Below are 23,559 nucleotides of genomic sequence, written 5' to 3' on the forward strand. Positions count from 1 at the left end.
TTAGTCATGAAAAGATAATACACACTTTACTAAATGAATTACAGATTTTCTATAGCATTTGAACCAAATATGGGTGTTATTGGATATATTTATTTAAATTTTTTTATCTATCCATCCATTGTTTTCACCTCTTATTCTTACACTGGACAGAAAATCAACCCAGGAGGTTTTTGAATTACGATACTTTTGTCTTTAATCATGCGGATTCTGTCAGTGAGCTGTAAATGATTGTGCTCAAATTGACATTTGAATCAGTCATATAATGTTATAATTTAATGAGTTTGTTGAATTATTTAACTCATCACTAAAATAACTAGTTATATAAATAATGGGATATTTTCATGCAAAATTTTCACAAAAACGAATTTAATGTCGAATTATTATTCAATTCAAGTACACAATTCAATTTCAAAAACACATTTCCCTTTTTTCTACTATGTGGGTGGATCATGTCTCCTCAGATGTAATATTTATTCATGTATTCAATATGATATTTAAATTTTTTTTTTAAAAAGGCAAATATTTAATTATAAAATATCTTCGTTTCTTCAAGATTTAAATATATATATATATATATATATATATATATATATATATATATATATATATATATATATATATATATATATATATATTTTTTTTTTTTTTTTTTTTTTTTTTTTTTTTTTTTTACAAAAGTTATTAGGGAAATTATTGTATTGCAAGGCACTTTTGATCGCTCCTAAACCTATTAGCACTTGAAAAGCCTTTCCTGTCACGGGGCGCTTTTTTCTGCACAACACCGGAAAATAGTGGGTGTTAGCTGACTGGCGTTAGCAAGCAACAACTTCGAAGTCAGCTGTGGATTCTATGGTAATTATATGGGTTTCTTTCTAACCATAAACAAATTAGTTTTTCCTTGGTATCGTAATATTTAGAAATAAAGATGATTTAAATGTCGTAGTATGAAATAATTTACTTATTATAGAATATCTTCGGTAACTCCTAACTATGCTAACTGGTTGCTAGGTACTGAGAGCTAAATCTAAGTTGTGAGCTACATTGAAATATCAGTTAATTGTTTTAGAAACAAAATAACATTTAATGTTTGGAATCATTAGTGCTTCTTATTTTTTGTTGAATTTGATTTTTTTTATTGTGAAAGCTTTCATTAGTTTACTGATGGCCTTGATGACGCCGTTTGTTCCAACTGAATAAAATGTTTTTGATACTTTTGACGTGTGACACGTTCAGAATAACCAAGTAAACATAGATAGGTTTTGACTGATCTAAGTTTAATTTTGAACAACTTAAAATAGGCTGCACCAGTAATAGTAAGACAAAATGTGGAAGTACTTTAAACACTTTATTGGTAAGTCATTAAAATATTTAAGACTTTCTTATCTTATCGATACCAAATCATGCAATCAGTTTTATTATGGCATCTGCTGTTAACTCATATATTCACTTTGTGTGTTTTTGCTTATATTTGTTATCTCTTTGGGATCATTTCTGGTATATTCATCTCTCTTTACCACATCAATAGGCCCTACGGTGACCACCGCCCAGTCTTTTTGGTAATAATTAAATTTAGAGGTGGCTTAGTCGACAATAAGTGAAAGTCATTACAATGTCTTGATAAAGATAATAAATTTTGATTCGTTTTTAAATATAATTATAAAACCACATTGCATTGATAGTAGTATTATATAGAATTTGTGACAAAAAAAGTATAGACGATTATGGATTGGTTATGAATGTATGGAAAATGAAGTTACTGCAAGCTTTCAGTAAGCATATGTCTTTTGAAGGAAATCACAATGAGGACTACAGTGCCTATTGTATAGATGGGCAAAATTACTCCAGTTCCAATCTTGAAATGTTTTGTGACAGGGGCTACTTCTTTACAGAAGTTCATAAGGTTCATTCATTCTGATGGGTGCTCAATCCTGAAGGATTCTCAGTAGGAGACAGGCTGTTGTTCAGCACTTATGATTCCCTTCATAAATCACCTTGGTTTATGAAGAAGGCTGTGTGTAGAACCAAGGTATTAATTATGTGGCACTACCCCCAGTAGATAACCAAATAGTGCAGGTGTTTACTCCACTCTGCATGGAAACGTGCTGGAGTGAATTTAAGGGAAATCATGCCATGGTGGTGTTTTTTCTTGTTTTTTTTTTTTCAGGAAGAGATGTCAGGAGACAGTGTGGTGAGCTCTGCAGTGCCAGCAGCTACAACCAGGACCACATCCTTCAAAGGTTCCAGCCCCAGTTCCAAGTATGTGAAGTTAAATGTGGGTGGAGCGCTCTACTACACTACAATGCAGACACTAACAAAGCAGGACACCATGCTTAAAGCTATGTTCAGTGGGCGGATGGAGGTGCTTACAGACAGTGAAGGTAAGCTCTGTATGTACATTATGAATGTACATACAGATGGTTCGAGCTTTTACCCACCAATGGTTTTCTGTTTATAGGTTGGATTCTAATTGATCGTTGTGGAAAACACTTTGGAACAATCCTTAACTACCTCCGGGATGGGGCGGTCCCACTCCCAGAGAGCCGTCGGGAAACGGAAGAGTTACTCGCAGAGGCCAAGTATTATCTTGTCCAAGGCTTAGCTGATGAATGTTCAGCAGCCTTGCAGGTTAGTTCTTTCATAGAAAATCTGATATCTGATTATGCTTCAAGGCTCAAAATGTTGCACATTAGGAGACGTCATCCTGCATATCTTTGATGTGTCAAGTGGTAATTTGAGCCACTATTAGCTCTATGAACTTTCTCTGCACACTTTCTCCAACGAGTTATTTTTGTCCACACAATTACACAATTACCACAAAGTTGATATTTTTTTTTTTTACCATTTTCTGTAACACACAGAGAAAATTGAGTGTGAAAGTGCCAGCAGATTCTGACACACTCAATCCAGGCCGTCTGGCATCAAAAACCATAATTTGTTTAGTCATTGTAGTTTCTATTCTTCCCCATTAGTTTGAATTGGAGGAAGTTGTCTAGGTGGCTAAATTGTTTAGTTTCTGCCATGTGATGATCTGACTTTCTGTGTGTGCCAACTAAGATTGAATCAAGTATTTCCAGAGAAGTGACTGAATGTGGAAACTTGTGTTTAATACGACTAAAAACATTGTTATTTAAGAACTGAAATATCGGTGATGATGAAATCACCTTTTACTCTTTGCATGCTCACTCAGCTCTGCATAGGTTTTCTTCTTGCTACTTTGTTTTGAACTCTATACCAAAGTATTACCATTTTGTTTACATATACTTGGATATGCTCATGAATGTACCCTTTCCTTCTCATGTACTTGCCACTAAGTGCCTATTTCTCTTTGTAATCAAACATTTTGATAGAGATGCACTCATAAAAATGGTAAAATCTTATTTGTAATGACATTGTTCTAAAGGTGTAGCATTAAACCGTCATTTCTATTGTGGCAGTAATTCTTGTTTAGGTAACATGACCACTGTTGAAACCAAAATAGCAGAATGACCTCCTTCAGGTAGACATCCATCTTAGTTACATAACACAATTTAGGTTGCATTTGTCATCATATTTAGTCTGTGATATAAAATACTTTACTGTAATTTAACTGCAGTGTTTAATAAAGGAAATAAAATTGTCTTTCAGAAGAAGGAAACATATGAACCTCTTTGCAAAGTGCCTCTCATGACATCATGTAAAGAAGAGCAGAGACTCATTGCAACCTCGAATAAGGTATGTTCTTGTAGCTTATACTGAATTTTATGGAGCTGTTAAGATTTTTTTTGGTAACCAAAACAGAAACATTTTGTCTTTCCAGCCTACTGTGAAACTGCTGTATAACAGAAGCAACAATAAATATTCATATACTAGGTGAGTCTCCTTTAATGGCATCATTATTAGATATGGATCATAACCCAGGTGACTTACAGTGCCATTCATCAACTTTTTTTTTTTTTTTTTTACCTCCTGTCCAGCAATTCTGATGACAACATGCTAAAAAATATTGAGCTTTTTGACAAGCTGTCGTTGCGGTTCAATGGGCGAGTCCTCTTCATTAAAGATGTGATAGGGGATGAGATCTGTTGCTGGTCCTTTTATGGCCAGGGTCGTAAGATTGCAGAAGTGTGCTGCACTTCCATTGTTTACGCCACAGAAAAGAAGCAGACTAAGGTAAATATGCATCTGATGCATTTTTTATCATTAAAATAAATTCTTGGATTGTGGCAATTCTGACCTTCAGTACTCATATTCTCTGTTCATTCTTTTTTATTATTACTATTATATAGCAGTACATTTTTCACTACAGCTCTTATTTTATTTCTTTGTGAAACATTCAGGTTGAGTTTCCTGAGGCACGCATCTATGAGGAGACCCTCAACATCCTTCTGTACGAGTCCCACGACGGACGGGGTCCAGACAACGCGCTGCTGGAAGCCACAGGTGGCGCTGCAGGAAGACCTAGCCATCTGGACGATGACGAAGAGCCCATAGGAAGAGTTCGTAGGATTCATGTCAAACGACCCGATGACCGCACACACCACCACCAATGACCTTCCTGTTCTGACCCAGCAGTATGTGTCTCTGCACCGTGCTTGTGCCTTACAAACACCACGCAAATTACTCTTTCTCACTTCCTGTTGTCTCCAGCTTCTCCAAGAGACTATTCTGAGTGGCGTACAACAATTTGTATTGTTTTCTGTTTTTGTGTCTCATTTTGTTGTTTAGCTGTTGTGTTGCTTTGTAATCTCAAAAATGACTTCTTCTACAGTTGCTTATATGGATGTTTGCTTTCAGCAGAAAAAGGTTTTACCCATTGGACTGTTTGTGGAGTGTTTCTGTCAGTATAAATCTGTTGTTTAAGGGTTTAAGCTAAGTGACACACAGCAGAACCTGAAGTACAAGATGTATATACTGTATTTAAAAAGGTAATGTAGATGGTTTGCTACTGTGGGTCTGTCAGTGGTGTTATGCCGCAATGTGACCATATGGTGGCACTATTTTATCCCTGGAACGTTACCATGGCTATTTTGTATCCTGATAATTAATAAAACTGTATAAAAAAATAATTTTTATGTTACAGTATCACAGAAGAATGCAACATTTCACTCTCTGGATTATATTCTATTTAGTTAGGATCGATATATTTCCGTTCACTCCACTATAAACCTTTTATTTTCCAGTGGAGGAAACGTGAGCTGTGACCTGAGGTGTTAAATGTACTGAGTTGATTGAATGATGTCTGCTGAGGTTTAAGTGAATGAGTGTAATCAGAGCGATGCCTAGCATGAAGGCCTATCTACAAGCTTTTAACAGAGATGGGAATTAGACCTGCCCATCACTTCATTCATCAGAATATACTGTTTGCATACTATATGTTCAAGTCAAAGCAAGCATCGATTTTTAGGTCTGTTGTACAAAAGTGAACAAATGATGTTTTATATTTATATAGCCTTTATCACAAATAAATTTCTAGATGCATTGGTTTTTTTATGTGTTTAATTTCCACATGTTCCTTGTCACTGAAAATACAAAATTATAATACATATGGCTTCGTTGTTTAGAGAATTACGTGGGTTGTTTTATTTTTTTTTTAGCCAAGCTTGTGAATAATATGGTTTCCTCAAGTCAGATATTTTTTGCACATTATCTTTGATTTTTCAACTTAAAGTGAAAGTTTGAATTACCATCTCAGATTTAAACTTTACTAGATAATATATCAAACTGTAGTTTTATTGTAGGTAAATATTGTGCTGGAAATTAACTTGACCTAAAACATATGAAAAGTGTGTTTCATCTGTCCGATGAGGGATGCAGCTGTTTCAGGTCAGGTGTGTATCCTGTGGACATGATCCTCTCCTAAGGGGTCTCCTGATTAAATATGCAGGGGCTTCTTGCGTGTCCTCACATGTTACCGTGTCCTTGTTCGTGTTGCAACCTGCAGCAAAAATAAAAGTGGTTTATGTTTATTCTTATGTTCAAGGTGAATTTAAAGATGGGATTATTTGTTTATACTCACCACCATCAGGTGTCCATTTTTAGCTTTGTACACCATGGGCTCCTGTCCTGTGGTAAAGTCCACTGAGCTCTCTTTGCCAGACTGGATTTTGATCTTTATGCTGAAAACGCCAAAGTTGTTGATTAAATCTGAATGGCAAAACCAGGTGTCTAATTCTCAAATCTTGAACTCACCTGCCCTGAACCACTTTGATTGCATCCTGTTTGTTAGCAATGATGCTGAGTTTGGTTAAAAACTCATACAGGTGCTCACACTGTATGATCAGATCTCCCTGAGACAAAGAGTGACAAATGATCTTGCTAGATTTTAAAAAGTTAAATATAAAAGTTTTTATGTTTCTGAACCTTCACAAACTTAGTCATCGTTAGAATAATTTCCGTATTATAGTCATGATCAGTGTCAGTTTAAGTAAAAAATACAAACCCAGATATAGTGTCTTACAGTGTGGCATGCATTTGTATTCAAATGAGTCAAATGTTGAGTAAAACAAACTTTCACTGCAGTTAACAGCAAATCTTTTGGAGTAAGTCTAACCACTTTTCACATCTAGACACTGACATTTCTGTCTTGTTTTTTTTTTTTTTTTAAATCAACCTCACATTAAATTGAGAATGTCAGCAGTTTTCAAACCTTAAAGGTTCTTAGTTGAATTTGCTTTCACTGGGGAGTTCTAGATATAAAGATGCTTCGATTAATCCTCATTATTCGAGCTGTGGGTGTATGCTAACATGTTTCACCAAGGTGTGGATTTCTGCAGCTCCTCCAGTGTTAGCTTGAACCTTTTTGGTTGCTTCTCTGATTAATCCTCTCCTTGGATTCCTCTGTTTTGGTAGAAATGCAGTTATTCCGCGCTCTACATTTTCAGGAATTGGATTGAAAAGCTCTCTGAGACACATTCAAAGCTTGGGATTTTTTTTTTTTTTTTTACTTATAGGGTAGCTCTGCTTCTCCACAGCTTTAATATCAGACTCATCTGATGCTGAATGTTCATGGATGTCCTCTAACCTCTGAAACCTTCACAAATCAGCAGGATTTATACTGACATTACATTAAATAAGGTTGGGCTCCATCTGAGGCCTATTGGTTGCACAGAATTTATTTGGGAGTATCAGAGTAAGAAGGCTGAATAAAAACACACACCACACTTTTCAGATTTAAAAAAATAATAATACATGGACCTGTATCCTTTTCATTCCATTTCAAACTTACTACAAAATTAATTCACCATCTTTAGTTGATTTATTACATGAAATCCCAATAAAATACATTGTGTGTAATGAAATAAAATATTTTTATATTTTATTGACTATATATATTAATATGACTCACCTTTTGTTTGGGGTCTTCACAAGTTATATGAATTGCAATGATGCCATCGCTTAAGCTGCTTACAGATATCCCTGCAAAAAGTCCAAACTCAGTTTTTGCCCTCCATGAGAACACTAATAATAATGTTAACTACTAAATTATTTAATGTAGTTCAGACCTTGGAGAGAATTGTATGACACTCGCTGTTTGATCTTGGCTTCCTCCACCAGATAAGCAGCAGTCTTGGTGAGGATGAACTGCCTTGGCCTTGGTTTGAAGCCGTTTCTGTCATACTTAATGACAGGGACACTGTACTACAGAAACACAGAACCCAACTCACTCAGCGCTTAATTTGGTGCTGGATTAGCTGGTCATTTCATGCCATTACCTTAATCTGCTCATTGCGAATCATACTAAGTACCCGGATGTTTATCTCTTGTTCGCCTGGAGAAGACAGACCATGCATGTATGTGACTGTCTGGAAACAGAAGTGTGTGGAGCTGTTTTATTTGAAACTCACTGATTCTTGTGTCCAAGAAAAGTTGAGGGATGCTTGGTGGATAATTTTCCTTTTTGCCTTTGAAGATCGCACTGGTGACAACTTTCATTTGAAGCTGAAAAAACAAAACTATAAACTACTAAAACAAAAAGCAGAACATTTTTTGTCTTATATGTTATGATCAGTGTTTCTTACTTGTGCTTTTTTCTGTGGTGGGATTCCTCGCACATATTTCCGCACCATCAGACGGTAGTGAAGCTTCCGCAGTATCTCTGATGCCTTTAATGAAGCAATAAAATTATCCTCAGAGCCAAAAGTTTACTTTCCATCCGGCTGCGTTGAAACGAACAAACGTTGAGTTACCTCAGTGAGCACAGCTGGGGGAGTTAGCCAGGTTGTCTTATCCAAAACAGTCTTTGGCAGATTGTTTTTCAGTCTGTTCAAGTAGCTTTGTCTCACAAAGGCCAGGTACTCTGAGTTATCTGTGCTTTTTGCTTCCCCTCTGTTTATGTAGGCTTTGATAAACCTAAAACAGGAGAACAAAATACAATTTAGATAAAATGATGTGATAACAATTAGATATAGGGTGCCTTTTTTTTTGCTTACTTCTTGATGACCTTTACAGCCCATGCTCTTTTCTCTTTCTCCTTCCTGGCCTGTGCTCCTCTCCAACACGTCTCAATCTTTGTTGCTGAAGACGTGAAATTAAAGTTAAGCTTGCTTGCACTTCAAGAAAGAGGTTTGAATATTTGTGAAATATTCCTAAGTCTAAAACATAATGTATTTTTTAATCACTTGCTATTGGAGATGTGATAGATATTTTGGTATAAGAACTGTTTTCTAATCCAGTGTATGGTGTTGATATCAAAGTTATCTTTATGGTTTACAAATATTTAAGCACCAGTCTGTTTCATGCTCTGATATTTACCAGCCTCTTTCTGTTTCTTGAATTCTCCCTTCACTTTGTATCCTTTATACTTGGCCTGAAGTTTTGATGCTGCAAATCCAAAGCATACGAAACCATTAAAAGTCTTAAATAGTAATAATAAAAGTTTTTAAGATTTGAATTAAACTTACCCAAGTCATGTTTGCATTTCTCGTACGCATCCTCTGTGGCATAAAGGGTCCTGGGATGACGGATGAAGATCTTGGTTCTATAAAAATCCAATCAAGGATGGTAATTTTTGCCAAAACTGGCTTACTGAGTATTTTTTAGACTGAATTAGAAAGTTTTCCTCACCTTCCCATTTTGTACTCATCAGGCAAGTAGCCCAGGTGTTGAGCCAGCACTTCAACTCCATCAGCAGGCATTCCTCTCCAGTGAGGCCAAGTGGCCGGGCACAGGGGTTTGTATCTGTGACATGAGCCAGGTTAACACACACAGGAAAAGTTTACACACATGAAACCAAACACAGTTTCATGGAGAAAGATATGTTTTTGCAGGACCTCTTTAAGAAGTCCTCATACTTCCGACGGTAAGCGAAACCAGCTCTTCTGACTCTGAGATGCTCCATTAGGCCCAGGTACTTCACCTGGTGTCTGATCAATGCTTCATCAAACTGTCCTGTGATTGGATGGCAGAGATCATAAAACGACCGTGTTGATTGTATTAACCTTCTCTGCCTTTTCTGAGCTGACATACCTGGCTGCTTGGACTCATTGGACTTTAGACAGCGTATGTACCAGGCCTCTTTAGCCATGAGCATCTCTGTGAGCTTCTGCAGGCTGTTCTTAAACTGGGTCGCTACCTACAGACGCAGCCAAAGGGTCATAGCATCAGTTCAATTGGCAGATACATTTTGTATGAATTAAGAGTTTTAGTCAGATTGTGGATACTAGTAAAACTTGTTAAAACAGATTTTGCACTCAGTCAGAATGTATTATCACCAGTCTTCAAAGGATATAAATTATGGATATAGGCTTAATTATTTGCATACATCTGTATGTATTCTTAAATAAAGGTCTTTTAAAAAACTGCAGAAACACCAGACACCTTCTGTAGTCACCAGCAAGCTCAAGGAATCATTCTGGTGGAATATTTGACCACTTTCTAACCAGAACTGGCAAAGTCTATTCAAATCAGTTGGCTTCCACAGTATTTTTATTAAGTCTGTGGTCAGGGTCAGTCCAGAAGCTTCATGATACCTGATCTGGATTAGTGTCCTGTTAGAACATTCAATTTTATCCAAGTTTAATTACCAGCTTCTTGATTTTAGGTGAAGTTGATCAATTTGGATGTAGTTTTCCTTTATTCCACTTTGTCTAAGACAATTCAATGGCTTCATCCTGAAAATACTTTATGTGGAATTAAAATGGCTCCATGGCAGGAAAGCAGTTAACTGAGATAAGCTGCACTATTTCTGATAGGAACAGTGGCCAAATACCTTAATTGGTGTCTGTAAAAATTCATCAAAGATGTTTGTCACATCATCAATGCATGAACAATTTTACATTTTATTGTTACTAATAAGAATCCAACACAGATGAACTTACTGTTTCTGGTCTTCTCTTGTTTGTTGTGTCCACAGCAGAGAAGCACTCCCTGACAATCGTATTTTTTGACTGACACACCAGCTTTTAAAAAAGTGAGAATCCACATTAATGCATGTTTACATTAAGATAGTAAATTGTTAAATACCATCCATCCATATCTTGTTTTATTTACTGCAGTAAACATACTTTTTGAGCTAGTACATATCTGTATCTCAATAATTAGAGGTGCAAAAAATCCGTACTTACATTTTTTATGTTTCTGTATAACAGGTCATTATTTTTGTCAAGAAAACCTAAAAATGTAATTAAAAAAAAGATTCTATGTTAAAGGACTGCCACTATGAAGTTACACTAGTCCAGATGTTAATGTGAAGGTGGCTTTAGGACTGTGGTTTTATTTTACCCACAACGCAGTAGGTGACCTCCCCGGCGTAATGCAGGAGTCTGAAATCTCCCCTCTCCAGAGTCTTCCGTGTCATTTTGTCGGCCAGTCTGTGTCTGCAGTCAAAGAGATGGAAACAAAGTCGGAGATGAATCATAACTCTTTATGAAGCCACAGTTCACTCCACTGAGCAGAAACCTGATGTTTGTGGTCGCTAATAATACAGATTTTAACTCACGTCACAAAGTGCGGGTGATTGCCCATCTTTTCTTCTAATCTGTCCAGAAAAGTGAGATCTGTGGCATCTCCTGGCCTGAGACACTCTTCATCCTGCAGAGTCAGGTTCAGATATTTATTTTATTATTATTAAACATCACATATGCAGTCATATTCAGTAAAGTAGCGTATTATTGAAAAGTTCCTCTATTTCAGTAATTCAATTCCCCAACACTAATACAATGATTTTTTTCCACTTACAGCTAGTGAAAGTATGTGATTTTATTAAATATTAAAGATTAAATAAAAACATTTTTACTACAAAAATATGGACAAATTTGACTGTATTTATGTGAAAAGACTTCAGAGGATTACACACCAGTATTGATATGATTCCTCTGTGTTTCTCCTCAACCAGGTCACAGATTATCTTATTGTTGAAGAACTGAACCGGCTCCCACTTTGAGAACAAAACACTTAGAATAAAGCTAGTAAATGTTGATGATTATTCATTTTACTTTTTCATTTTCCATGTTTTGATCAGTTTTACCTCAATTCCCTCAGCTTCATATTCTTCCTGCTCAGCTTTGAGCGTCAGCTGGATAAAAAGCTGCTGCAGCTTCTCGTTGCAGTAGTTTATACAGAACTGTTCAAAACTGATGACAAAGAGGGCAAATATTTCTGTTTTTATGCTAAATTTATGTATGTTAGTAGCATTGGGTTTAATTTTACAGCAAAAATATATATTTATCAGAGAATCTACTATTAATCCATAATGTAGCTCACCTGTTAACATAGAACACCTCAAATCCATATATGTCCAGAAGCCCGATAACAGTCTTTCGTGAAGAGTCCTGGCAGGAAATATTGCTATAAAACACTGAACTTTAAAAAAGTATTCTCACCCCTTGAACATTTCCACATTTTGTTATGTCACAGCCATAAGTGTTGCTGTATTTTATCTGGAGTTTTAGTGAGAGTACATTGTGCGAGAAGATAGAAGTGGTGAGAAAATGATGCATAGTTTTTGATTATTTTTGTTTTTAATACAAGTGTGGTGTGAATTTGCTCTAATACCTTAAGTAAAAACCAGTGAAAACAATTCTAAGTTAGCAAAAAAGGTTGTTGCCTGTGGGTTATGACTCTTTAAATTATCTCAGATTTTTTTGAGAATGCCATAAAAATACATTGAATGTTTTGGTTGTAAAAGGAAAAATCTCAAAGGTTCAAAGGGTGTTTATGTTTTAGTTCTGAAAATAAAAACTGGCTACATAAGTTTTTACATCATATATGCTCACCTTGTTCTCCATGGACTCATTAATCCTGTTGACCAACCAGGTAAAAGTCTGTCCGTAGATGGCTTTGGCCAGAGCGTCTCTGACATAGATGGCATGGTCTATTGTGAATGGACTGAGGACCTTAAAAATATAAAATAAATGTCACAATTGCAGTTTGGAGAAAAACTATTTTATCACCTAATAAGGGTAAAAGAGGTTTGGTGTCTGTGAACCTGCTCTGTTTTGGCTTCAATCTTTCTGAATGTAAGTCCCTCCTTAAGGTTGTTGGCATCCACCCCCAGAAGCTGTGAAGGAAACTGAAATGAGTCACCAAATGGATTTCTGAGCCTAGTCCGGACATCAAACTCAGGAATATTTGCTTTCCTTACATCTGAAACCCAGTTCAGCTCCGTATTGTTCTTGAGGAGGGCGTGACCTTTACTGTCTGGATCAAAGTGAACATTTCCCAAATGGAGAACACTTGCAACCACCCTAAACAGATGCTGCACAGAGACACTCAGGTTTTTGGTTTTTTTTTTTATCAACATGTTCATATTAATACTGATTCATGCAAAGCCATTCAACTTACATTGGTGTTAGTTTCATCAAATTCAATGACTTGCAGGGCATTTTTGACAGATTTCCAGTCATTTTTGTCATTAATAGACGACACAATGGCACATTCCCCCTGTTGGAAACAAAGAACACACAATTATAAAATATTTCTAGTGATCATAATTAAGAATGCTCTTCTGAAGTCATACAAACCTGCGTTAGGTAGTAGTAATGCTGGACGTCTCTCTCGAGGCCCAGCTGCGTCAGCAGGTCATCCGATCCTCCTTCCACCAGCTGGTAGAAAACATGGAAGTTCCTTTCTCCGTGATTCTGGTGCACAACCCTCGATTTCTCCAGCAGGTAGTTCAGGATGTGGCCTCCAACAGCATCCCCCTTCAGGCACCAAGATTTACATTTGATCATGTTAACATTATATGCAATGTGGACTTTTTCATTGGCTTTGTAACGTAATCTAAGGTAAGGCAAAAGAAAAAACCTTGCAAAACTTGTAGTTACTAGGCTTGATTGAGAAGTCCACGCACACTCAGAAAATACATGTTTTATTTGTTTTGATCCTTGTTTCTTTTTTACTGATATATTTTTTTCCACAGTAGCATTTGCTTGAATCCTTACCTGACTGTCAAACTGAATATCCATGTATTTCCCAAAACGACTTGAGTTGTCATTTTTCAGAGTTTTTGCATTTCCAAAAGCCTTTAATAAAAAAGAAACTCTTTTATTCAGAATAATTGTCACAATCACCTATTATTTAAATGCATAGTCGATATTCTGATAAAATTAGAAGCAACCATTGAACCTCTAAGACAGGGTTGGACATGAGCATCTTGTCCCTGACGGTGTTCATTAAAGTGGTGCTTGGGCAGCTGACGGCATAATACTGCAGGATCTTCTTTGAGGCCTCAGTTTTTCCTGCTCCACTCTCACCAGAGATGAGGATGAAGTGATTGTTGAACTCTGTCAGCATGGTGTGGTAGGCATTATCAGCCAAGGCATAGCTGGATGGATAGACAATAATTGTTACACATCAAACGTCCAGTTAGGAAAATAGTTAACGTTAACAGGTTTAAAATAGCAAGATTTACATGGATTGGTGATCATATAGATTTATAGATTAATATATCAAGATTTATAGCAAGATAGTAAGATTTGTTTTCTTTACAATGCAGATTATGTTCAAATCTATCTATCCTAAAAGATAAGATCCAAAGAATTATCGTTGACATTTTTTATTGACTTTACCTTTCTTAAACTAAAACAAAATGGACACATGATTTGGGTAAACCACCTTAAAAAATGACGCTGATTTTGTTTTTCCTGGTCAGTAAAATCCCATGTCTTTCAAGTCCGTTCTGAAAACAGGAGTATGATAAAGGATATGTTTTCTTTTTTCATTTAATAATCCCATGAGTACATTTCCAGCTGAAACTTTTTAACCATTTGTTTTTCACATGGGTTTCCTGTTTGCTACAGGATAGAGTTAAAGATTTTATTGACTTCATTTATACTCTGATTGAGCAATGTACAACGTTTGGATGCCCATCAAAAACTCACATGTGTGGTGGAAGCTCAAAAAAGTTGACACCCATGTAGACATCCATCTGTTTCTTATTGTAGATGTCCAGGTCCTTGTATGGATTCACAGACACAATCAATGTGCCAATGTAAGTCTAAGGACATGACAGAGTGAAAATACTTATTTCATTATTCAAAACACGTGATTTAGTTTAGATGTGGATTTCTTTTTTTTTTTCTGTAACTCACATAGATTAGATCCTTGCTGAAACGTTTCTTCAAATTGCTGATAACAGCCACTTCTGTGGTTTCATCCAGAAGAACAAAGTCCTGGATTCCCACTCGGTCCCTGGCGGTCAGGGCACCCTCCATATCTAGCCGACCCTGTGCAACAAGTATCAATCATCCCACAGCTCAATATTCTGCTAAAAGCTCCTGAGATGGTAAATTGTTATTTACTGTTAATCCAATGTTGTGTAATCTATATCTTAGTGCATTTTTATTTTATACTATTTAACTTTAATAACCTGAATAGTGTTTGCTAGTTTGTTTTATTCTACAAATAAGAGAAAATTGGGCATAATTTTATGTGTTATGTTATGTTATGTGTTGCATAACACATGCAACAATTATGAATGCATAAAAAGTTTCAAGAAATCTGTTTTGACATCTCCATCTGGATGAATGCATGTTTCAGTAAACAACTCCAAGGGTGAACAAAGACCAGAAAAAGCACATACAGTCTATTTTGTGGATCTATAGAAACTAAAAGATTTTGAGCTCTTAAAAGTCTCTGTACCAATGGCTTTGATTATACATATGAACAAACAGAAGATAATTGCTACACCATTCACAAGGACCTTGGCTAGCAGCCGTTCATTCAATTGAGCTGATGCTCCAAGTAAACACTACACAGAGTGCAAAATGGACTGGCAGAGCCTGAAACAGCGGCGTGTTTTAGAAGTATAGTGGGAAAAAAATTCCACCAATCTGTTTAGCATTCACAGCACCAACACTTTGACCAAAGGTTTTCACAGCTTTTGTTGTTTTTTTTTTTTTTTCACTCCCTCTTTGGAAGCAGAAATCCTTTGATTCCCAACTCTCTCTGTAAAAACATTTAAAAAAAGATAATCCATTGGATCTAATTGACACAAAGCCCTCCTTCCCCCCTCCCTCATGCCTCCGTCCTCCTCCTATGGCCCTCGTTTCTTCTGAGAACGGCCGAGGGGCTTTTTGTCCTGTAAATACCACGGAGGAGAGACAAAAAAGACGTCTTTAAAATGCAGTCTACAATCCATTACACATATTCTCCCTGCATATCCATTCAGTAATTATTCATTAGAAAACATTTAACGTCACAGTGAATTTCACACTAGGCAGTCGAAACACAATGGAGGAGATTTGGCCTATTTTGGGGTGAGGAGTTGTGGGTGGAGTGGGGGGTGGCTGTGCAGAGGAAGGGGTGAAGGCAGAGGAGGGCGGAGGGGAGCAGTATTTGTCTGATCTGAGAACCTCTGAAACGGGTCCGTCTTGAGACAACGAGACAGACTAAATAGCGCAGTAACGGTCCGTGCCCTGCTGCTTGCTGTGACACTCATTTAGGGTGCTCTAGTGTGCCCCGAGGGCAAACAATAGAGCCTTGTTCTTAGCAATCTTGTGCTGTAATTTGGACTCCATTACTTTGCTCATATGGGGCCCCATGGACGGACAGAGGAGGCTAGTCAGATGAGTGTTTTTTTCCACCTGTCAGCACCGCACCCCCAGTCTTCTCAACCCTTACTTGAACAATACCCCTCACCCTGTGTTCCCCACCAATAACCCTCACACGACCCCCTTCCCACAGCACTCCCCTCCCACTCACCCACTTTAAGCTTATGAGACAGGTGAACAATATCATTGAAGGAACCCTTTTTTGGACGTCAGAATCAATCTGCTGATATGATGGTGGTGGCGCTGCTGCAGGGTATCTGTGACACCCCCTTCTTTCATGGGAACAAACTTCTCTCTGGGCAGCAAAAGGGGACAATCTGCTGGGACAGCGTGACTTCGGGTTGCCATACAGTGTTACAAGCAATAACATGGGGAGATAAGCTGCTGTCAGGAGATGGGATTGATTAATTCAGAGGTGATGATAATGCCAGTGTTTTCGGTTTTTCGGAGCAAATCTGGAGGTTTGCCGTTTTCATTCAGCTCATTCTTTTGCAGAAAGCAGAAGTGTTTTATATGACACCAGGCCTGAAAAGCTGAACACTAACTGGGCATTCTCAATGCAGGAGGACAATGACATATGAACATGATGAGGAACCTGGCAACCGGAGAGGTTCTCTTTATGTTTATAGCCTTGTGTACACAGGTGCATCTCAGTAGATTAGACAATCATTGAAAGTTTATTTATTAAAAGTTTATTTCAGCAATTCCATTCACAAGTTGAATCTCAAACTTTGATTGATTTATTTGATGCTGGTAATTGTGATGAATATGGCTTATAGCTGATGAAAACCCTTAGTTTAGTTTCTCATAAAGTTAAACTTTTGCAATAGAGCAAAAAATGACAAGGGTTGAGGAATTACAGCAGAAAAATAAGAAAAATTTAATTTAATCAGATGATATCCAAATCTGTAAACAAAGGGAGACCAAACTGAGAAAGGAATATTGGTACACATAAGAGAGCCAAACCGCACATAATAAATATTGGGACTTCAGCATGGAAACACAGGAGAACTGAGACAGGAGTGTTGGCAGTCAAGGAGTTTAAATACCAGGACAATGATTACCTGAGTGAGGAACTGGTGAGTGTAATTAACAGGATGTGCTGCAGCTGTGGGAGAATGTACACCAAGTTATTCAGAGGAAACGACTGGAAATGCCACAATATACCCCATAGGGCTATAAAGTGAAATGTAAAACTATAACACAGAGTACAAAAGAGCAGGAAAGGGAAAAGCTTGAAGACTAAACACCAAGTACAAAAGGAACATTTATTTTATGTTACGTTATTGTGTATAATCATTGGGAGGAATGCTGACCTAATAGTTATCCATCAAAGAGTCAATTGCATCTTCCACAACAAGAGTAAAACACCAGAGGATCCTAAAGAACCTGGTTGTTGACCAAGTTCGGTATTCAAGCATAACAACGGAAAATTGAAAGAAAGGAAAAAATGTGGTAGGGAAATGGAGACATGCAATATGGACACTGCAGGTTCTTATGAATAAAATTAATGGCTCACAGGTCTCAAAACTTGACATGCAAACAGGTAATTCATCTATTTGTTTCTGCCGTATTGGGGAAGAGATGCATCCAAATGTTGCAGGAGATTCACAAAGTGTGGACTGAGCTTACAGGGCTTACACTGAGCACAAGACATCCAGACATCCATTCAATATTGAATAGCAACGACTAGAAGCAATAGAAATCTTGTTCAGATGCAACTGATGTTTCTATTTTTCTCATGTAATTGTTCTGTCCCTCAAATATTGATGCCCTGGTCAGTGAGCCATTTCACCAATATCAAAGCACATCTGATGTATTGAAGCAATGATTCATGTAAATGGACGGCCATCCAAGTACTGGTGCAGATACAGTGCAATACATGGATGCATCTTTACATAGACTGAGATTTCTGAATTTATTTATTTGTGTTCATCTAATGCAATTTTTAAATTTTCTGAGTAAATGAATGTTTTTATAAGCTGCAAGCCATAGTCATCAAAATCAACAGAAATGAACACTTGAACTGTGTCACTCAACACCTGGTGTTTTTAAAGAGATTCTGATTTATTGAAAAGCACCTAAAATGCATACAGACCAGTTCAATTACATAATAGATCATCCAATCTGACACAGCGTGGAAAGTGAGATTGTGTAATGAATCCTGAAAGCCACTGTCAGATCAGGTGAATCGCCTCAGAGAGTAAGCAAATGTATTTTAATTAAGAGATGGTCTCTGAACTTGGTCTAGAGTGTCATTGTTGCCTGAGACAGAGTGACCTCATCGGTGTTGAGAAGTGGAGTAATCTTCTCATGAAAGAGAGGGAGCTGGAGGGGGGAGCTGCTACCTGCCGATTCGCTTCATTAATTTACTCACAGACAAGAGAATTTATCTCCCTCTTACAATGGAAAAAATGTCCGCTGTTGACCTCAGGTTAAGCAGAGCAGCATCTTGTAAATTTATCTGCTACTTTGATATTAGCTACTAAAAGTGTTGCTGGCAGATCAGGATCATAAATAGCATATTACTTCAGTACTCTTTTTACCTTAAAACAAGTTAGAAGTGAACAACAATTTAAAGTCCAGTGTGGTAAAGTTCACAAATATTTTTACAAACTAAAGAAAAACATTTTAAAAAAATTAAAAATAGCACAAACCAAGCATAAGAAATTTACTATCAACATGAACATTTTACCCAAGAACTGTAACAAATGTAGCTTTTTAATTAGATTATATACTTGATAAACAACAAATGTATCTTCCTCATTTTAAAACTGGTCCACCTGCAGTTGCATCCTCTATTCTTTTAGTTTTTGAAAAGTTGGATTTTCTTCATATTTTTCAGTTTTAAATTTCTTATCTAATTTTACCAGAGGAAAAAAAATATTCCCAAGAGTTCCCAAGGGGAGCAATACATGAGCTGAGTAAAATTTAAGGTAACATGAACTTTTTCAGTCATTTAAAACAAAATCAAACCTGCATTTCCGAAGCTTTGTTACTCTCCTATCCAGACGGCGAGTTTTTGCGTAGCTCCAAAGCTGAAGGCTTCCCTTCTTTGTGGAGAAGTTAGACGAAAATAGAGAGTCCTCCTGTGTCTGTTTGCATGGAGGCCATTAGTGAACCACTAGGCTGCTTTTCACAACAGCATGTTTACTGTCTTTTGTCCCGTCCTTCTTCATGTTGTTTGTGGTGTCAGTATAATGTTGGTAAAGTTATGTGGAATCCAGTGAACAAATGTACTGATGTCCTGAAGCTCAGGGTGCTGCTTAATGATTCATGTCTCAGAAGGTGGAGAGACGGAGAGATCTTATTCAGTGCTTACCTGGCTATCTTCTGAGTGTAACGTAACAAGACAGAAACAAGATCCAAAGCACACCAACTTATCACCCTTTACCTCCCTCTTTCTCTCGCCAATCTCCATTACATCACAACCACAACAAGAAGCTCCCAGTTACATTATTTCTTCTGTGACATGTTGGGTCTGGTTTCTGATCTGGGAGCCATTATGTAGACCAATCATCATCGGGGCTGATCTTGTAGTCCAGTCAGCTCAATCACTGAATTAATACTTTAAGAATAAATTTTTGCTGCAATTTCAGTTTTGAATCTTTTTTGGGGTATGCCCTGTTCTATTCGAATTCAAACCCAGCCAGACTGACGTCTGTTAACGTCAGTTTTTTAGTCTTGTCACAGATTTTCTGTTAGGAGTAAGTTTATTATTTGACTGGAACATTTCAACACCTGCAAATATTTTGACATTGGGGAAAAAATTCACCTTTGAGCAGGACATTAACCTTAAACACAGCCAGAGTTGCAACAGAGTTAGAATCAAATGGCTTGGATTAGTGTTTTGCAGCAGGTCTTATTTGAGTATTTTCCTCTGTTTATCTGTTTATGTCAAATCAGATCAGCTTCACTGTCCTTGATGAAGAAAAATATCCCACACCATAATGCTGACAACACCATGCATGTACAGTATATATTATTGTATATCAACCAAAAAATCATTTTTGGTATAATCTAACCAACTTCTTCATCAAACTCATTATATTTCATAGCAAAGATGTGGCAAAAAGCAAATTGAACATTTTGTAGCTTTCTAAAAGCAATGATTTTCTTCTTGCTGCTCTTTCATAGAGGATAGAGTTTGTGACTAATATTCGTTCTGTAAATAGATTTTCTCGACAGAGTTGTGAATTGCTGAAACTCCTCCAACATTACCACGGACCTCTTCGCTGCTTATCTGATCAGTGCTCTCCTTGCTCGTCAGTTTGGGGGCTTCATAACCTAACCCTGTTTTAAACCTCTCCACAACTTTATTCCTGACCTCCCTGGTGAGTTCCTTGGTCTTCTTGGTGCCATTTGCTCAGTAATAAAGGCCTTCACAAAACAGCTGGATTTATGTCAAAATGACTCATTAGGTCACATGTGAAGGTATTTTATATTAGGTAAACTAGATTTATCAGTGCTAAAGAGGGTGGATTTTTATTTATAAAAAGTTAAACAGAATGCATATTTTTCCACTTCAGAAGTGTGCATGTGTTCATGTTTGTCTGTAAATATAATTCAACATTAAAATATATTGAATTTTGTTGGTAGGATGCAAAAAAATGTGAAAACTCCAAGGAGAATAAAAACTTTTGCACCCTACACATCATCAATGTGTTTGATTGTATGACTCAGTAACTGTTTGGAAACCTTCTCCAGACATTTTCTTCTCTGATGACTTATAGCGGAAAAAAGAAACTAAATCTCCAGTCACTTAATGACCTAATTGGTGTCCGGGAAGCTTTGAGTCAATTGACTGTAATGGATGAGCAGTTGAGTGTTCAGCATAATAAATAATTCAGTCTCTACTCGAGAAAAGTTGTCAAGGTTACTTCTGCCATTGCCCCACCTCTCCTCCGCCCCGTCAATGCTTGTCCAATCTTAACAAGCTTTGTGCTACCCACTGGGCTCTGATTCAGCACGAGACCCAGCAAATCCAATTACACAGGAGTCAGAGAGGTTGATTTTCCCATTATAGATTCCATGCTGAGAATGAGAGCTGATGATAACACTCAAATCACTCCACTGCTGCTCCCTTATGCTTTCCTCCTTTGCATTTGTGTCTATTTTATTGTTTTCCTCTTTTTATTCCTCCATATCTTCCTATCTAATACACTTCTTCTTGAAACTATTTTCTCTTCGCTTTTCTTTGGATGCATTGTCTTTTTATGATGCATTGTCTTTTTATGATGCATTGTCTTTTTATAGTGCAATAATTTAATATTTCAAGGTGTAACAAAGGTTGGGGCCCATCATCACTTTAGCCCCAAAGTGATGAGTCAGTCAGATTATTTTATAACTCACTTAACAAAAGTTTAGTCTTACTAAAAAAAAAAACCCTAAAAAGTAATTGGATTGTTAAAATGTTGGTTTCATAAAAAACATAATTAAGTTTGACTTTTCATGCCATGCCTAGACAAGAAATCTATGCATGGTCACCACAAAAATTAAGTTTGCCACATATAAACTAACAAAAAATTCTTTACGCAACTGCATTATCTGTGAAAAATAGGAGTTTTGCACCACCTTCACCCTTCAAGACACTGGCACTGCCTCAAAGCGGAGCCTTTGGAGTTGACACAAGCTCCCAAAGGTCAATTCTGCTGACCTTCGTAAAGATCCAATAAAGGGATTCTGGACAGCGGGATTGAAAAGTGCAGCTTTCAATCAAACAAAGTTATCTGTTGTGTGGGAGAGACAAAGAATGAGATGAGACATGCAGAGACATTTTTCATAAAGCACTTGATGATATATTAAAAAATCCTGTGGCTAAGTTTTGTTTTAGCTCAGACACAAAAGAATTCCAGTTGTAACATGGTGGTGGTGGCATCATGCTTTGGGAGTGTTTTTCTTTTTCAGAAACAGTGAGGTTAGTCAGAGGTGATGGGAAGGTAAATGGAGCAAACAGACAAACTGTTAGATACAGAAAAGTGCTCGACACTGAGCTGGAGGTTTACCTTCTAACATGCACTCCAAACATACAACCAAACAAGAAATAACTAAATAAAATACAGTATTTTCCGGACTATAAAGCGCACCTCACTATAAGCCGCACCTACAAAGTTTTCTTTAAAAACTAGAAACATACATGTATAAGCCGCACTGGGCTATAAGCCGCTGGTATCTCCGCCGCTCACGGTTTTCCACAAGGACCCTCTGCCAGATCGATAGCCTTCAACTTAAAAGCTGCATCATATAAATTTCTTTGTGTGTTTCCATGATGAGCGGGAATGAGTTTGAAAACATTTCTCCGTCCTGTCTGCTGCTAGCTTGTTCTAAATGAAAAGCAGCGCTTTCTTCTTTGATTTCCAATTTTGACTTCCATTGATTCACTTCCTGCTGAAGAGCCCCCTGGCGGTTGAAGAAAAATCCACAGAAAAGCTGCACCGGGCTATAAGCCTGTAATCCATACCCTGATCTTTGTAGGTTTCATTTTCTTCCACGACAAATTGAAAACAAGGAACGTATCAGACTAAGAGTGATTCAAAGCCTTCGCTCCTGGTGTTTAGCCATGCCTTGTCTGAAGAACTGCAGGAAGTTAAAGAGATGGATTTAGTATCTGCATGGAGTAATAAAAAACAGTGGAATGTGGACAGCAGGTAAGGTTTGACTCCTGGTTATGTCAATTCACAAGTCACCTAATGAGTCCCTGCGCGTTACAGCTGACTCCAGTGAACAGCAGCTCTCAATGACCGACGTTACAGACCCATGAGTTAAGCACTGACACTAAATGAATACAAAAGGAAGTGGAGAAATTAGTTAGTCATCAGCTGAACACCACTGAGAAAACCCAAAACATATAAATTCACTGAAATACAAAATAAAATAAGTGAAAACTTACAACTACTTACTTACAACTGAACTCAAAACCCTTTAATGATGACAAGTAGAGGCCGTGTGTGAATTTGCATTATAATCCAAGAGAAAATAGGAGGTTTATATGAAGTCAACAGACTGTGTGCTTACTTTTGATGTGGCTGAAATGAAGAGTATTTGAGGTTAAACTTGACAGGTGTTTTTATTATTAGTTATATTGCTTACTTCCTCCCTGAAGGTCTGTAAACTTCAAACTGTACAGAAAGATATCAGATTTCCTGATCTTTATAGAGTAGTTAGCAGTCTGGGTGCATATGCTTCTCTTTAGCTACATATGGCTGACAGCCTCCTCCTCTGTGAGGCCATTGGGTCACTCTAGGTGACGGGCTCTACTGGGGGACACTGTGTCTTTGCCCTGAGGCGATTAGAGGGCTGACTGACCTCGTTCTCAGAGGAGCTGGTGTGTTTTGAGTAAACATTTGGTGTGAGATGAAAACACTGGCTGCAAACACGGGCCAACCCTCATCCGGTGATCCCATTGTTTCCCCATTACCCCAAAAGAGGCAAAAGAGATGAGAGCCACCACTCTGTTTATTCAGAGCTGCAGGGACTCCTCCTGCTCTGTAGAGGCTTCATTTATCCCAGAGCCAGTTCACTCTTTCAGATGTTTCCACAGGTCATCTCCAGGATCTTCATAATCATAAAGATGTCATTAAGTTAACAACTG

General features: G+C 37.3%; 2 protein-coding genes across 6 annotated transcripts; one reads left to right on the forward strand and one right to left on the reverse strand.

Moving 5' to 3' along the window:
* Nucleotides 1-764: 764 nt before the first annotated feature.
* Nucleotides 765-5,460, forward strand: kctd10 (potassium channel tetramerization domain containing 10). The gene is made up of 7 exons (XM_005804027.3): nucleotides 765-852; nucleotides 2,165-2,378; nucleotides 2,456-2,625; nucleotides 3,625-3,711; nucleotides 3,797-3,849; nucleotides 3,954-4,149; nucleotides 4,317-5,460. The coding sequence occupies exons 1-7, from the start codon at nucleotides 850-852 to the stop codon at nucleotides 4,527-4,529; spliced, it is 936 nt and encodes a 311-aa protein (XP_005804084.1). The 5' UTR covers nucleotides 765-849; the 3' UTR covers nucleotides 4,530-5,460.
* A 97-nt stretch (nucleotides 5,461-5,557) lies between these two features.
* On the reverse strand, nucleotides 5,558-19,633 carry LOC102229940 (unconventional myosin-Ih-like). Of its 5 annotated transcripts, XM_023344045.1 has the most exons (33): nucleotides 18,945-19,633; nucleotides 17,033-17,076; nucleotides 14,508-14,642; nucleotides 14,298-14,413; nucleotides 13,543-13,741; nucleotides 13,359-13,439; nucleotides 12,939-13,118; nucleotides 12,760-12,858; nucleotides 12,560-12,673; nucleotides 12,404-12,475; nucleotides 12,192-12,311; nucleotides 11,680-11,747; nucleotides 11,444-11,549; nucleotides 11,273-11,353; nucleotides 10,916-11,007; nucleotides 10,699-10,793; nucleotides 10,542-10,588; nucleotides 10,296-10,376; nucleotides 9,445-9,550; nucleotides 9,249-9,366; nucleotides 9,043-9,156; nucleotides 8,880-8,956; nucleotides 8,731-8,799; nucleotides 8,409-8,493; nucleotides 8,166-8,328; nucleotides 7,998-8,081; nucleotides 7,824-7,917; nucleotides 7,692-7,747; nucleotides 7,482-7,617; nucleotides 7,325-7,395; nucleotides 6,169-6,266; nucleotides 5,996-6,095; nucleotides 5,558-5,914 (listed from the first exon to the last, which is right to left on the reverse strand). In XM_023344045.1, the coding sequence occupies exons 3-33, from the start codon at nucleotides 14,628-14,630 to the stop codon at nucleotides 5,888-5,890; spliced, it is 3,072 nt and encodes a 1,023-aa protein (XP_023199813.1). In that variant the 5' UTR covers nucleotides 14,631-14,642; nucleotides 17,033-17,076; nucleotides 18,945-19,633; the 3' UTR covers nucleotides 5,558-5,887. The 5 variants fall into 5 exon arrangements, with proteins under 5 accessions (XP_023199813.1, XP_023199812.1, XP_014326089.2 ...); XM_023344044.1 differs by lacking the exon at nucleotides 17,033-17,076; XM_014470603.2 differs by lacking the exon at nucleotides 17,033-17,076 and having other exon boundaries at nucleotides 9,249-9,550.
* Between the last annotated feature and the right edge of the window lie 3,926 nt (nucleotides 19,634-23,559).

Source organism: Xiphophorus maculatus, chromosome 12 (assembly GCF_002775205.1).
Source record: "Xiphophorus maculatus strain JP 163 A chromosome 12, X_maculatus-5.0-male, whole genome shotgun sequence".
In the NCBI taxonomy this organism is placed as follows: domain Eukaryota; kingdom Metazoa; phylum Chordata; class Actinopteri; order Cyprinodontiformes; family Poeciliidae; genus Xiphophorus; species Xiphophorus maculatus.

What these genes read in the sequence shown, in the direction of transcription:
- kctd10 (XM_005804027.3), top strand. An exon ending in GGTGCTTACAGACAGTGAAG is followed by an intron (nt 2,379 to 2,455) that starts GTAAGCTCTGTA and finishes TTCTGTTTATAG; the next exon opens with GTTGGATTCTAATTGATCGT. An exon ending in TCATTGCAACCTCGAATAAG is followed by an intron (nt 3,712 to 3,796) that starts GTATGTTCTTGT and finishes TTGTCTTTCCAG; the next exon opens with CCTACTGTGAAACTGCTGTA.
- LOC102229940 (XM_014470603.2), bottom strand. An exon ending in TTGATGAAACTAACACCAAT is followed by an intron (nt 12,674 to 12,759) that starts GTAAGTTGAATG and finishes GTCTCTGTGCAG; the next exon opens with CATCTGTTTAGGGTGGTTGC. An exon ending in CAAGAAACAGAAAGAGGCTG is followed by an intron (nt 8,494 to 8,730) that starts GTAAATATCAGA and finishes TCACGTCTTCAG; the next exon opens with CAACAAAGATTGAGACGTGT.